Source organism: Bos mutus, chromosome 18, assembly GCF_027580195.1.
Source record: "Bos mutus isolate GX-2022 chromosome 18, NWIPB_WYAK_1.1, whole genome shotgun sequence".
NCBI classification, from domain to species: Eukaryota; Metazoa; Chordata; class Mammalia; order Artiodactyla; family Bovidae; genus Bos; species Bos mutus.
This window is the reverse complement of record NC_091634.1, coordinates 46719531-46735010: the sequence shown is the minus strand read 5'-3', so window position 1 is coordinate 46735010 and position 15480 is coordinate 46719531. Positions and strand designations below refer to the sequence as shown.

Here is a 15480-nt window from a genome sequence, read left to right as displayed (position 1 = left end):
ATTGCTAAGCTGCTTTTAAATATCGTATGTCCATGATGGGTTTGAAATCTTGCATGTAAGTAGGCCAAATGCTACATTATTAGATAATAGAGTTTCTTTATAGCTTTTGAAAATTAAGTTGTATTATTTCAAGAGGAAATGGTCTATTTAAATCCCATAATTTGAAATGTTCTCTGTTTATAATTTAGGACAAATGGCTCTTTCTATCAAATATTTTGTAACCTAAAAAAAAAAAAATTGGACCAATTTGATCTTTTTAAAAATAATAGAATTTACTACTTTATTTATTTATTTCGGGGAGTGTGCCACATGTAATCATTTTTTTTTTTAATTGGAGGATATTTCCCTTACAGTGGTTGTGTTGGTTTCTGCCGTACAACAGCGTGTATGTATTCCCTCCCTCTTGAGCCTGCCTCTCACCCCCCACCCACCCTTCTAGGTCATCACAGCACATGGAGCTGGGCTCCCTGTGTATTATAGCAGCTTCCCATTAACTGTATCGGACTTCCCTGATGGCTCAGTGGTAAAGAATCCTCCTGCAAATGCAGGAGACACTGGTTCAATCCCTGGGTCAGGAAGAGCCCCTGGAGAAGGACATAGTGGAACCCCCGGGAAATCCCACTGACAGGAGGAGCCTGGCAGGCTGTGGTCCATGGGGTTGCAAAAGAGTCGGACACAACTTAGTAACTAAACAACGGCTACAACTAGCTTTGTATTTTTACACATGGTAGTGTATACTGTTAGTGCTACTTTCTCAATTCTTCCCGCCCTCTTCTTCCCCGTCTCTGTGTCCACAATTCCATTCTCTATGTCTGCATCTTTGTTATTTGTTCTGGATGTTGTTGTTCAGTTGCTAAGTCATGTCTAACTCTTCGCCACCCCATGGACTGTAATGTGCTAGGTTCCAGTTTCTCCCAGAGTTTGGTCAAATTCATGTCCACTGAGTCACTGATTCTGTGGAACCATCTCATTCTCTGCTGCCCCTTTCTCCTTTTGCGTTCAGTCTTTTCCCAGCATCAGGGTCTTTTCAAGTGAGTCAGCTCTTCATATCAGGTGGCCACAGTATTGGAGCTTCAGCTTCAGCAACAGTCCTTCCAATGAATATTCAAGGTTGATTTCCTTTAGGATGGACTGGTTTGATCTCCTTGCAGTCCAAGGGACTCTTAAGGGTCTTCTCCAGCACCACAATTTAAAAGTATCAATTCTTCAGTGCTCAGCTTCTTTATGGTCCAAATCTCACATCTGTACATGACTACTGGGAAAACTGTCCCTTTGACTATTAAGGACTTTTGTTGCCTGTGAAGATTCATCAGTACCATTTTTCTAGATTACACACATTAATTATGCATTAACATATGGTATTTATTTTTCTGACTTACTTCACTCGGTGAACAGGCTCTAAGTTCATCCACCTCAGTTCAGCTGACTCACATTTGCTTCCATTGTGTATATGTACCACAACTTCTTTATCTGTTTATCTGTTGATGGACATCTAGGTTGCTTCCACATCCTGACTGTTGTAAGTAGTGCTGCTGTGAACTACTGCTCACTTTAGAAGTAGTTCAGAAACCAACTTATCAATGGATAAAGTAGTTAAGTGGGAAAATTTATTTTTTTCAACATTATAAAAACCTTAAGAAAAACTTAGTAGAAAATTTCAGTGACTATATTTGTCACCTCAGTATTAGCAGAAAGCTTTTTAAAAGAAAAGAAAACTAGAACCAAATGAGGAAAGAGATAGATTGACTGTTATATATCTACGTGTGTGTGTGTGTGTGTGTGTGTGTGTGTATACACCTTTGAATCTTAATATTGGTGTCCTAATGATTGATCAGGGGAAAATATATGAAATGAAAATGTAAAATAGTACACAAAGTATACAAAGAGCTTTCAGAAATTGACCAAACACTGATAAAGCAATAGCAAATGGCTACAGGATGTTGGCAGTTCACAGAAGAGCAAATCCAAATGGCCAGTTTGTAAAGATTCTCAAGCTCACTAACAGTCTGGGAAATGAAAATTAAGTAAAAGTCGGCTACTTCTTTACTTCTATCCAATTGGAAAAGCTTTTAATAGAATAGAGTACTTATATTTCTGGTACAAATGTGAATTATTTTAGCACTTTTAAAAGATGCAATTTGTCATTTATTGTAAAAAGTTCATTAATCATTTAATTCAGTACTACTTTTCTATGTGACATCACTAAATGCAGAGTTTGGAAGAGATATATTGTAATTAACATGCTACTACATAGTATTTCCAGTGTACAGTTATATAGGTATAAATAACCTCAAAAGCACATATGTAGTAAATAGGAAGTGATGAGGTTTAATTATCACTATTGTTTTTAATAATTTTAATTTTATATAATTTAATATGTAGTTATAGCTATGTTTCACAACTACTCCCAAAATCCCTATAAAATTTAACTCTCCAGCCAATTCTAACTATTCTAGCATATTCCTGGCTATATCTTTGTATATCTGTGTTTTGCCTTATTGTTGTTATGGTAAAAATAGGAAACAAATTATATACCCACTGATGAGAAGTTAGTGGAATAAGTTGTAGTATATCAACGCCTTGGAATATATAGCACCCATGAGAAAGAGCCATCACCGTTAGCGATTTCCCTGTGTTTTGTTAAATGAAAGGAGCTAGATGCAAGGACAGACTTTGTCAAGATCCCACTTTTATAAAACGAGCCAGGACAAACTCCTTTTCTGCCTACATGTTTGAGACATAGGAAAATGTACGGTTTTGAGGACAGAGAGGGCAAGTGGGATGAGGTAGGGGAAAAAAGGACGTATTTCCATGAGAAATACAGTATGGTATCCTTTATTTGTTAAATATTATGTGTATATGTGATATATACACATTAAAAATATATACACCTTAAAAAATGCACACCTTAAAATTTTTGTTGTAGTTGTTTAGTCACTAGGTTGTACCCAACTGTGTGACCCCTTGGACTGTAGCCCGTCAGGCTTCTCTGCCCATGGGATTTCCCAGGCAAGAATACTACAGTGGGTTGCCATTTCCTTCTGCATGGAATCTTCCCAACACATTGAACTGTGTTTCCTGCTTGGCAGGCGGACCTTTACCACTGAGCCACTTGGGAAGCCTCTGGAGCTTTTTTTTTTTTGTAATTATTTGTAATTGCTAGTTATTTTTATCAACTGCAGTGCAGAAGTTCTCCGTTCTTTGAGGCCCACAGGGGACTTGAATTTTCCTGTCCTTTGTCTTTTAAGGAACTTACCACTCTACCTTGTTATTCATATATATGTATAATATATCTTATATACATATGTATCTTACACATATATATATATCTTATTCAAAACATTATTTTACCTTTCTTCCTAATCTGTAGGCTTTGTAGCCTGCTAGATATATGCCCCAGAGTCTTATGTATTCACTGTATATGTTAACTGAATGAATAAATAATGGTATCTATCTTAGCCTACCATCTTACATGGAAAAATGATAAAGCTATTAATCAAGATTGATTAATAATATTTTATATATCTTATAGTGCTTTGAATAATAGAAAAGTAAGATGCTCAATTAATACACTTTTGATGTTGTCTTGGTTTGCGGCTCAGTTTTCCACCTTGATTTCCTCTTAGTCATCTTTTTTATTCTTTTAAGAGTTTGTTTTTGAACTACCAGTTTTATTTTGTGATTTTGAAAACTTCTCAGTTAACACTCAGAAACCTTCTGAGTTTATAGTTCAAAATTCAAAAAGCTTATACCTTTGTTAAGTTTATACTCTTTCTATAATACTATACATTTCTCACAGAAATGTCTTAGGCAACTCATTCTTTAATCTTGTTAGTATATAGTCCTTTCTTCTTTCATCATAAAGCTGTAATATGTCCCTTCAAATAACAATTTCTGCTTCATCTTCTTTGTTATCTTTTGTCTCTTTGACATAATGTCTTATGAAATGAAGAGGTAGATTTTATTTTTCTAATACAAAGGGAACTGACAGGTAAAAAATCGGGTTGACATGTTTAAACCCATTTTACATACTTGATAACTGATAAGTTTTGTCTTCCTCTGTGGTGTTGGATTTAGGCAAAATTAAAATAAGAAAAATTAGGAAAATAAATATTTATATTTTAAAAATTCACTTCATTTTGAACTCTAAGCATTTGTTAGAATTTTTTCTGTTATTTTGTATCTTTTTTCATTGACTTTGGGAATTGGTGCTCCACTGTTGATTGCTTTCTCCTTCATATTTTTATTGGTATTGATGCTTTCCAGATGTCTAATTCTTGTTTAAAATGTTTCCATTCATGACTTTTCCTTTGACTTCAGATTTGTGGTACTGGACACCATAAATTTTGTGGAACATCCTTACTTAATTTTATGCAGTTACTTCAGAAACATTACAGTGGTGATCACTAAAGTGTTGACATTTGTCTAACTTAGCTATTTTTAATTCACTGTGGGCTTTCTTTGAAGATATAGAAAGGAACTGTAGAAGAATATATAGATTCTCAGTGAATTAGGTGATTTTTATTTTTACACTTTTCTGCTTTGCTTTGGACATCTCTTTCAGTCTTACAGAATGGGTATTTATTTTCTTAGAAAGTTTAATTTCCCAGACGTAATACTTAATGTATACTTGTTCATACATTAAGTATATACAATGTTGTATACTTAATGTTGCTTCTAAGAATCTCCATGGATGATTTTACTGAGAAACATTAGATGATAGAATCATTTTAGTCTTTGGGGGGAGGTAAGTTGGCTTAAAGCTCAACATTCAGAAAATGAAGATTATGGCGTCTGGTCCCATCACTTCATGGGAAATAGATTGGGAAACAGTGAAAACAGTGTCAGACTTTATTTTGGGGGGCTTCAAAATCACTGCAGATGGTGACTGCAGCCATGAAATTAAAAGACGCTTACTCTTTGGAAGGAAAGTTATGACCAACCTAGATGACATATTCAAAAGCAGAGACATTACTTTGCCAACAAAGATCTGTCTAGTCAAGGCTATGGGTTTTCCAGTGGTCATATATGGATGTGAGAGTTGGACTGTGAAGAAAGCTGAGCACCAAAAAATAGATGCTTTTGAACTGTGGTGTTGGAGAAGACTCTTGCGAGTCCCTTGGACTGCATGGAGACCCAACCAGTCTATTCTAAAGGGGACCAGTCCTGGGTGTTCATTGGAAGGACTGATGCTAAAGCTGAAACTCCAATACTTTGGCCACCTGTTGCGAAGAGTTGACTCATTGGAAAAGACTCTGATGCTGGAGGGATTGGGGGCAGGAGGAGAAGGGGACGACAGAGGATGAGATGGCTGGATGGCATCACTGACTCGATGGACGTGAGTCTGGGTGAACTCCGGGAGTGGACAGGGATGGTGATGGACTGGAGGCCTGGCGTGGTGCGATTCATGGGGTCACAAAGAGTTGGACACGACTGAGCTACTGAACTGAACTGAACTGAACTGAAGGGGCTTTTAAGGGAAATTTTTTTTCTTTCACTCTAAAAACCATGAATACAATGTCATTAAAATAATCTTTTAAAATAAATTCATCTACGTTATAATGCAGATTTCAGTTTTGCATATTCTGTTTCAATCCTTATCCATATGCACATGTATTATTTACCTAATTGTAATGAAAATATATATGCATCTTCTGGTGATTATTTTTCTTATATAAAGCACAACATTAGCTATATAATAGTGCTTTAAATAAAAGCAAATCATTTCACCACAAGATAAATAGAAATAAATCTAAGTAAAAACAAATCATTCCACTGTCATTAGTGTTAGTTGCTCAGTCATGTCCAGTTCTTTGCAATCCCATGGACTGTAGCCCGCCAGTGTCCCTCTACCAAGTCCATGGAACTCTCCAGGCAAGAATACTGGAGTGAGTAGCCATTACCTTCTCCAGGGGATCTTCCCAACCCACGGACTGAACCTGGGTCTCCTGCATTGCAGATGGTTCCTTTACCATCTGAGCCAACATCATCCTGGTCTAGCAAATGTGTTCCCTTTAGTCTTTGTATATCCATATGCAAAAGTTTAAATGTGATGATTTGGACCTGATTTTAGTTTATTAATTATGGATGAATTTCATGGATAATATGTAGACCTCCCCTTCCCCCAGAGCTTATCACCTACCAGGCCAGCATTCCTCCCTAGCTGCCAGGCTGCCCATTACTGCCAATATACTTAAACCTACCTAGAGCTAAGCGACTTAGCAGCAGCAGCAGCAGCAGCAGCAGAGCTAATTGAATGTGGGAAGGCAGAGAGCATGTCTGGACCCTTGCCTCCTTTGCAGTCCTGATGCTTTCCTGTCTATGTTAGTAGTCCTTTCCATATTTCACATGGGACCGTTCTGGTTGGTGTCATTATGAATACTATTTTAGAAAAATATCTTCATGCAAGTCATTTCATATTCCCTGTTTTCATCCACATCTCTATTTTTAACGAAAGGTAATGGGGCTGTTGCCTGAATGTGTAGTTCTTTACTTTGAAAAAGTAAGTGTTAGTTACTGAGGTGTGTCCAACTCTTTGCAACCCTGTAGTCTGTAGCCTACCAGGCTTCTCTCTCCATGGAATTCTCCAGGCAAGAATACTGAAGAGGATATCCCTAGAGGATTTTCCTGACCCAGGGATTGAACCTGGGTCCCCACATTGCAGGCAGATTCTTTACCATCTGAGCCACCAGAGAACCCTTACCTGCCCTAAACAAAACTTAAACCTCCCTTAAACATAACTTGGCTTTAAACTAGCATACTGAACATAGCAATTTTGCAAACATAAATGCTTTAATTTTCTTCAAAAATTGATTCTTAATGCCTACCAACATGACCCCCTCCCCTGCCCCAATAAATTATAGGTTCAGTCTTCTAGTATTTTGTTAGGCTATATGACATGCATTACCTGCATCCCAAGGTGGATTAATTGTGACCTTGAGATGTTTATAATTTCTGAGTACTTATAACAAGAATGAGACACTGCTTATTCTGATGGCTGAAGGGTCAAATGTCTGCCTTTCAGTCATAAGTTGAGAAAGTGCCCTTGTCAAGTGAACAATTTTCTGTATCCATTTTATGACAGGTTATCATGATTAATGGGTATTCTGTAGCTTTTGAGCAGTGTGCTCTGTTATCGCCTTGCTGTAGTTCCCATGGCTGAGAAGTAGAAATGGTTTCTGCTTACAATCTAGATAATAAGGCAGATATTATCTACCTAGGAGAAAGTGGAAGTTTCAGGCTTTCAGTATGAACAATATTTGAATACTCATGAAGTGGATGATTTGGGGGTTCAGGAATATTATCCTGGGACAGAAAACTTCCTGGTAAAGCATGAGCATAAGGAGTAAGGTTTGCATTTCAGGGCATTTAAGTGGATATATTTCTCAGAAGGAACTGGAGCTATTGTTCTACTATACTTCCATAGGAGTATTGGTTATATTTGAGCTGCTAGGACCAGTATGCACATGAGTTAGCTGGGAGTGAGGGTGGGGATATCCTGTAGCATTTAGGAAAACTACAAGTATTTTTTTCTTTCTCCTTTCCTCATCCAAAATTTGACAACAGTGAAATATGATAATTCACTATAAAAATGAAGATTAGATTGTTAAATAATGCCTCTTCGTTTGTTTAGAAGTTTTTTCATTTACCTGGGTGAGAATAACTGGACTTGATGGGTTTTTCATTTTTCCTTCAGGCTCAGTTTATGAACCTCTGAAAAGCATTAATCTTCCAAGATCTGATGAAACTCTGTGGGATAAACTGGATCACTATTACAGAATTGGTAAGCTAAACCTGAGGAAAGCAAGTCTTTAGGTAGCTATGATTAACATCTATTCTGCCTTAGTTAAATTACATACATTATATGGATGATGACCTCTCATTTGAGTGTTGGGATAGTTTCAGTGCTTAGACAGCTGTATATTCCAATTGCATATTGATATGGAGACTATAAATGGAATCTGGCAAGTCATATCTGTCCCTTGAATAATTTTGAAACTGCTGCTAGTGTCTTCTGTGTCCTTTTAGCCTTCCAAAACATTAACAGATTTGAGAACTAGAGGCTGTTTCTTGAATAATTCTTACACAAAGATTTTGTAGAAGTATTCCTTGCTCATTTACCTATACAAAGTTACAATGTAGTCCTGAATCTTTTGTATCCATTTCTAATTCATTGAGATGCAAAAGGCAGTCTCAATACTGTTACTGGTATAAGGTCCGTGTTTGTTTGTTTTGCTTGCTCTTTTGTTTTTGTCAAGATCAACCTGGCGAGTTCTGTTTTTTAATATGAGTAAGCAGCTTAGAGATACATATATATAGGGCTCTTTTTTGTTCATCAGATGGTAAGGTGGGGATGCTTTTTTTTGTTAGTTTGCTTCTTATGCCATTTATGTGGCCTAGTATGTCAAATATAAAATTTGATTTCTCTCACCGAGGAGAAGGATTTTTTTGTTTGTGTCTGCATCATGTGAAACATTATTTCAGAGACTTCCCTGGTGGTCCAGTGGTTGAGACTTTGCCTTCCAATGTGCAGGGTGTGGCTCTGATTCCTGGTTGTGGAGCTATTGTTCCTATTGCATAGGAACCTGGAATGTTAGGTCCATGAATCAAGGTAAACTGGAAGTGGTCAAACAGGATAGCAAGAGTGATCATTGACATTTTAGGAATCAGTGAACTAAAATGGATGGGAATTGGCAAATTTAATTCAGATGACCATTATATCTACTAGTGTGGGCAAGAATCCCTTGGAAGAAATGGAGTAGCTCTCACAGTCAACGAAAGAGTCCAAAATGCACTACTTGCATGCAATCTCATAAATCAAAGAATGACCTCTGTTCGTTTCAAAGCAAACCATTCAGTATCATAGTAATCCAAATCTATGCCTCAACTGCTAATGCTGAAGAAGCTGAAGTCGAATGGTTCTTTGAAGACCTTTAAGACTTTATAGTCTAGAACTAGCATCAAAAAAGATGTCCTTTTCATCACAGGGGACTGGAATGCAAAAGTAGGAAGTCCCCAGGTACACGGGCAAGTTTCACTTTGGATTACAAAATGAAACATGGCAAAGGCTAACAGAATTTTGCCAAGAGAACACACTGATCATAGCAAACACACTCTTCCAACAACACCAGAGACAACTCTACACATGGACATCAACCAGATGGTCAGTACTGAAATCAGATTGGTACTCTGTACAGCCGAAGATGGAGAAAAGTTCACACAGTCTACAAAAACAAGACCTGGAGCTAACTGTGTCTCAGATCATGAATTCCTTATTGCAAAATTCAGACTTAAAGAAAGTAGGGAAAACCACTAGGCCATTCAGTTATAATCGAAATCAAATCCCTTACGATTATACAGTGGAAGTGACAAATAGATTCAAGGGATTAAATGTGGTAGAGTGCCAGAAGAACTATGGATGGAAGTTTGTAACACTGTACAAGAGATGGTGATCAAAACCATCCCCAAGAGAAAGAAATGCAAAAAGGCAAAATGGTTGTCTGAGGAGGCCTTACAAATAGATGAGAAGAGAAGTGAAAGGCAAAAGAGAAAAGGAGAAAACCAGTCTGAATGCAGAGTTCCAAAGAATAGCAAGGAGAGAGAAGAAAGCCTTCTTAAGTGAACAGTGCAAAGAAATAGGGGCAATAGAATGGGAAAGACTAGAGATCTCTTCGAGAATATTAGAGATATCAAAGAAACATTTCATGCAACGATGGGCACAATAAAGGATAGAAATGGTATGGACTTAACAGAAGCGAAGATATTAAGAAGAGGTGGCAAGAATACACAGAAGAACTATACAAAAAACCCTTAATGACCCAGACAGCCACAGTGGTGTGATCACTTACCTAGAGCCAGACATCCTGGAGTGTGAAGTCAAGTGAGCCTTAGGAAGCATTACTACGAACAAAGATAGTGGAGGTGATGGAATTCCAGCTGAGCTATTTCAAATCCTAAATGATGATGCTGTGAAATAGCTGCACTCAATATACCTCAAATTTGGAAAACTCAACAGTGGCCACAGGATTGGAAAAGGTCAATTTTCATCCCAATCCCAAAGAAAGGCAATGCCAAAGAATGTTCACACTACTGCAAAATTGTGCTAATTTTGTGCTAATTTGCTAAAATTGTTCTAATTTACCATGCTAGCAAGGTAAAGCTCAAAATGATTCAAGCTAGGCTTCAACAGTACATGAACTCATAATTTGCAGATGTTCAAGCTGGATTTAGAAAAGGCAGAGGAACGAGAGACCAAATTGCCAACATCCGCTGGATCATAGAAAAAGCAAGAGAATTTCAGGAAAACATCTACTGCTTCATTGACACAAAAGCCTTTGACTGGATCACAACAAACTGTGGAACATTCTTGAGGAGAGGAGAATACCAGACCACCTTACCTGCCTCCTGAGAAACCTATATATAGGTCAAGAAGCAACAGTTGGAACCAGATGTGGAACAACAGACTGGTTCCAAATTGGGAGAGGAGTAAAACAAGATTGTATATTGTCACCTTGCTTATTTAATTTCTATGCAGAGTACATCATGCAAAATGCTGGGCTGGATGAAGCTCAAGGAGGAATCAAGATTCTGGGAGAAATGTCAATAACCTCAGATTTACAGATGACATCACCCTAGTGGCAGAAAGCAAAGAGGAACTAAGCAGCCTGTTGATGAAGGTGAAAGAGTAGTGTGAAAAAGATGGCTTAAAAGTTGACATTCAAAAAATTAAGATCCTGGCATCTGGTCCCATCACTTCATGGCAAATAGATAGGGAAAGTAGAGACATCACTTGCCCACAAAGGTCTGTATAGTCAAGTCTATGGTTTTTCCAGTAGTCATGTACAGAAGTGAGAGCTGGACCAGAAAGAAGGCTGAGCACTGAAGAATTTATGCTTTCAAAATGTGATGCTGGAGAAGACTCTTGAGAGCCCCTTAGAGAGCAAGGAGATGGTTAGATAGCATCACTGAGCCAATGGACATTAATTTGACCAAACTTCTGGAGATAGTGAAGGACAGGGAAGCCTGGTGTGCTGCGGGTCGTGGCGTCACAAAGAGTTGGACACGCTGAACAACTGAACTGAACTGAATTTTAATTTGTCACATATAGCTAGCGGACAACTGTGGAGCTAAGATTCTACGTTATTTGTGGCCAAAAACCTAAAACATAAAACACATGCAATATTGTACAAATCAATAAAGACTTTAAAATGGTCCGCATTAAAAAAAATCTTAAAAGAAAAACGTTAGTTCAGCTTATTGTGTTCAAGATTCTTACCCACTTATCTCTGTAGCCATAACTAACTAAAGAAATTAAACTGCCTTTTAAAAGAAGTGTCAGCTGTTTACTTTGCAGTGTGAGGACCAGTTTTTTTACTCTGGGAAAAATAATAAATACCTAGGTATTCTGAAAGACATGATAATGATTATGTCAGTTTAGTCTGAGAAAAAGAAAAAGAAATTTAATTCTTTAATCTCTGATGGAACAGAGTACTTTAAACCTTTGAAAAACTGTTCTAAATTGGTTGACATATGCCAGTCTAGATTAGAGTAACTTAATTTATTTTAGAGAAAAATATTGCTCATCCATTTATAGTTAGACAGGAATAAAATAGGTTTTAGGAAATGTCATTTTAGTGTGACTGTTTTTCTATTTTAGGACTCTTTTATAAAGAGTAATACAGTCTGCTTTCTGTATCTGCAGATGCGGAACCTGCAGATATGGAGGGCCTACTGTACTAGCCGTTTTAGATAAGGGACTTGAGGATTTGAGAACTTTGGCATGCATGGCAGGCCCTGGAAATATCCCTGTGCAGATTGAGCAATGACTAGAAAACATTGATTCCAGACTTCTTTAACTTAAGTGGAATGTTCATAAAATAATTACTTGTTTACTATTTTCATGTCATATTAGGATGCAATTCAATTTTGAAATGTTAAACATATCTTTGACCTGTACCATATATAAGAGGAATACGTTGCTCTGAAGGCCAGGCACAAATTAGTCATCTGTGAAAACCAGGATTCTGGCCTCTTTAGAATTGAGTTATCTTTGGATTTAGCAAATGTATGCAACTCTTTGTTATATTTTTGCTTTATTTTTCCCTATTGAACTGATTTTTGAGAGTATACCTAGTTTTTTGGCTAATTTTTTTTTTTCTGTATCTGATATTGCCTTATAACACTTACTGACATTAACAGGGATGTGCTAAAGACTTTTTATGTGCCAATTAGCTGAATTCTTTACTCAAAAATGAAAATACCCCTTCATGCCAGGTGGATCCCTACCTAGGCTGGAATTATTTACCCAGAGTTGTTTCTACGTTTTCAAAAGTTTTATGCTGCAGCCAAGTTTAGAAAGAACAAAATTGTAGGATAAAGAAACTAAAAAAGTTCAGGAGTTTCAGCTCAAGGGAAATAGATTTTTTTTCATTCTTTTTCTTGTCTTCAATTGCAGTCAAGTCAACATTGCTGCTGTATCAAAGTCCAACCACAGGTCTCTTTCCCACTAAAACATGTGGTAATGATCAGAAGGCCAAGATTCATGACAGTCTGTACTGTGCTGCTGGTGCCTGGGCTTTGGCTCTTGCATACAGGTAAGCTGGTATGTCTTCTCCTTGTAACTCCAAGTCTGGGTAATAGGGTTTTGTAGGCCCAAGACAAACTGGACAGCTATCTTTTGGCTCTGCTTCTGAGTCACTGTGTAACCTGAAGCTGTTCACATCTCCTTTTCAGCCTCTAAACCCTTCAGTTTTCCTGAGCGTTTACATTAGATAAATTGTAACATTTTATGACTTTGTGACTAACATTTCTCATCTCTAGGTTTGTAAATCAGCTTTAGTCTTTAATAGAATGAATTGCCCATTCTCATTGAATTGATTTGTTTTGACCATAGAGGAAATTGATAGTGATTGATGATGAAACTAGAGCCTAGAGTAGTTAACAGAGTAGTCCCAAATGACACACCTAGTTAATGATAGAGCCAGGACCAAAACTCCTCTCCTTCCTTCCCCCAGTTTAGTGTTTTTCTAACTGCACTTCATTGGGATATCACTAAGTCAGAAAATTCTTATAAAGTAAAAGAAAAATAAACCTTTTCACAATACAGAAGTTCTCTTTTTCATTATTAATATCTATTTTATTTCATTATTTATTTATAATAATATATATAATATATATATAATATTGTATAATTATAATTATATTATAATATATAATAATATATATGGATAGCATCCGATGTGGGTCTTGACTTGTAGTCAGTAGTGATACATTTTAACTGTTAAAAACTTGGATTTCTGAATATTAATTCTCCGAAGGTAGTAAATGCATGTGCCTCTGATTTGAAGATTGTATCCTTAACATGAATATGATTACTCCGTCTTAAATCATTGATGTGTTTCACTGATGTTAGATAGGTGCTTCCTGATACGACACATCACCCATATCTACTTCTTATCAAAATGTGTAGATGGCGCTACCGTAAATAAAGTCAGACAAAGCCAGATTGTGGCTACTTATAAGACAACTTGCCTGGTCTCTTAAAAATGTAATCATAGAAGATTAGAAAATAGGTATGAAGATGGCTAGATTATGAGAATCAAATGCAGTGTGTGAACCTTGATTGAATCATGCATTAAAAAGAACCAAAGTATATTTTGGGGATAATTGGATTGTATTTGATATTCAGTATATATTAGACACTATGTCCATGCTATTAGCTCCTTGGCGTGATATTATGGTCATATAGGCAAATGTCCTTGTTTTTAAGGGATACTTCTGAAATATGTATGGTGTTAGTACAGAGAATAAATTATAGATAAAGAATTCAAGCTAATTTTATCAGCTCTTGAATCCATGTGAAGAGCAGAGTTTTATTCATTGTAGCAGTTTTGTAGCTTTTATATAGATTTGAAATTTTTCTGAATAAAGTGTTCAGGGAAAATTGCTTAAAAAAATACAAGAGTACAGGCCGTTTCCCAGAAGCCTTCAAAAATCTGATAGAGAATTTAAAGTCCGATCTTTGCTGGGGACACTATTTACTAACTCCCTGGATAATTTATCTTATATAGTTAAAGTAACAACTTTTTGTTTTACTAGCAAACAAAATGTCTTCTGTTTGGAGAAACACAAGGGTACATACCACAGAATTAGGATGAAGCCGTTTTTATCCACAGTATTAAGCTGTGATGATTTGTTTTTTTGTTTTTTGTGTTTTTTTTTTTTTTGATGATTTGTTTAGATAATCCCCATGTTGTAAAATTAGTAGAATTCTGTTTCCAATTCTACTTATAAATGCTGATGAAATCATATAGATAACATTAGGAAAAATTTGTCAAAAATTAAGCTAGGATTTATATCTATCTCTTATTGGTAATGAATGCATAATATGAAGTCATTAATTTTTTTAAAATGGAAGTAATTTGATTTTTCTAATTGCATTAGTTTTCAATCAGTCATGTAAACAATCTCTTGAAACCTCAGTTCTATTTGAATGTGTGTGTATGTACATGTGTACTGAGGACTTAAAATAATTATTTTATGCACATTTGTATTTCATTTACATTAGGAGTATGGTTTGATTTAATTAAATAATTGGATAAAAGCAAGAGGCATTGAAATAGCTTATTTGTAAAATAGACTTTGACATAGTTTGTTTTTCTTAAAGGCAATATTATAGTTTCACTTTGTAATTTTGTTTTATGTTAGAGGAGGAAAGAAATGCTTACTAGTATGTTTTACTTTTTAAGATGTCTTTTACACATATCAAGTTGTAGTACTGAATATACCTTTGTTTAAAATTATATTGCATTATTTCTAATTATAACTATATCTATTTATATTACTTTATAATTATATCTATGTTGCATTATAATTCTGTATAAATATAATAATTAATATAATTAAAATTTATACTTAGTTATATAATTATAACTATTATAATTATTTTATTTTATAAATAATTATATTGCTTTACATGATTTAGGTTAAAATTGTTTCTAAAACTAGTCAATTGTACAAAACCTTTATTTATATATTTATTTAATTTTATTTAATTTTACTTTTTAACTTTACAATATTGTATTGGTTTTGCCATATATCAACATGCATCCGCCACAGGTATACATGTGTTCCCCATCCTAAACCCTCCTCCCTCCTCCCTGCTCCCTCCCCATACCCTCCTTCTGGGTCATCCCAGTGCACCAGCCCCAAGCATCCAGTATCGTGCATCGAACCTGGACTGGCGACTCATTTCATATATGATATTATACATATTTCAATGCCATTCTCCCAAATCATCCCACCCTCTCCCTCTCCCACAGAGTCCAAAAGACTGTTCTATACATCAGTGTCTCTTTTGCTGTCTCGTATACAGGGTTATTGTTACCATCTTTCTAAATTCCATATATATGCGTTAGTATACTGTATTGGTGTTTTTCTTTCTGCTTTACTTCACTCTGTAGAATAGGCTCCAGTTTCATC

At 36.0% G+C, this 15480-nt stretch overlaps 1 protein-coding gene across 2 annotated transcripts in view; it reads left to right on the top strand.

Annotated features, from left to right (window-relative positions):
- PHKB (phosphorylase kinase regulatory subunit beta) overlaps positions 1 to 15480 on the top strand; it is a 227914-nt gene that overhangs the window by 26751 nt on the left and 185683 nt on the right. For both annotated transcript variants that reach the window (XM_070388471.1, XM_070388472.1), the window contains 2 exons: positions 7697 to 7783; positions 12455 to 12593. In XM_070388471.1, coding sequence (XP_070244572.1) covers positions 7697 to 7783; positions 12455 to 12593 — 226 coding nt within the window. The remainder of the gene's footprint in view (positions 1 to 7696; positions 7784 to 12454; positions 12594 to 15480) is intronic.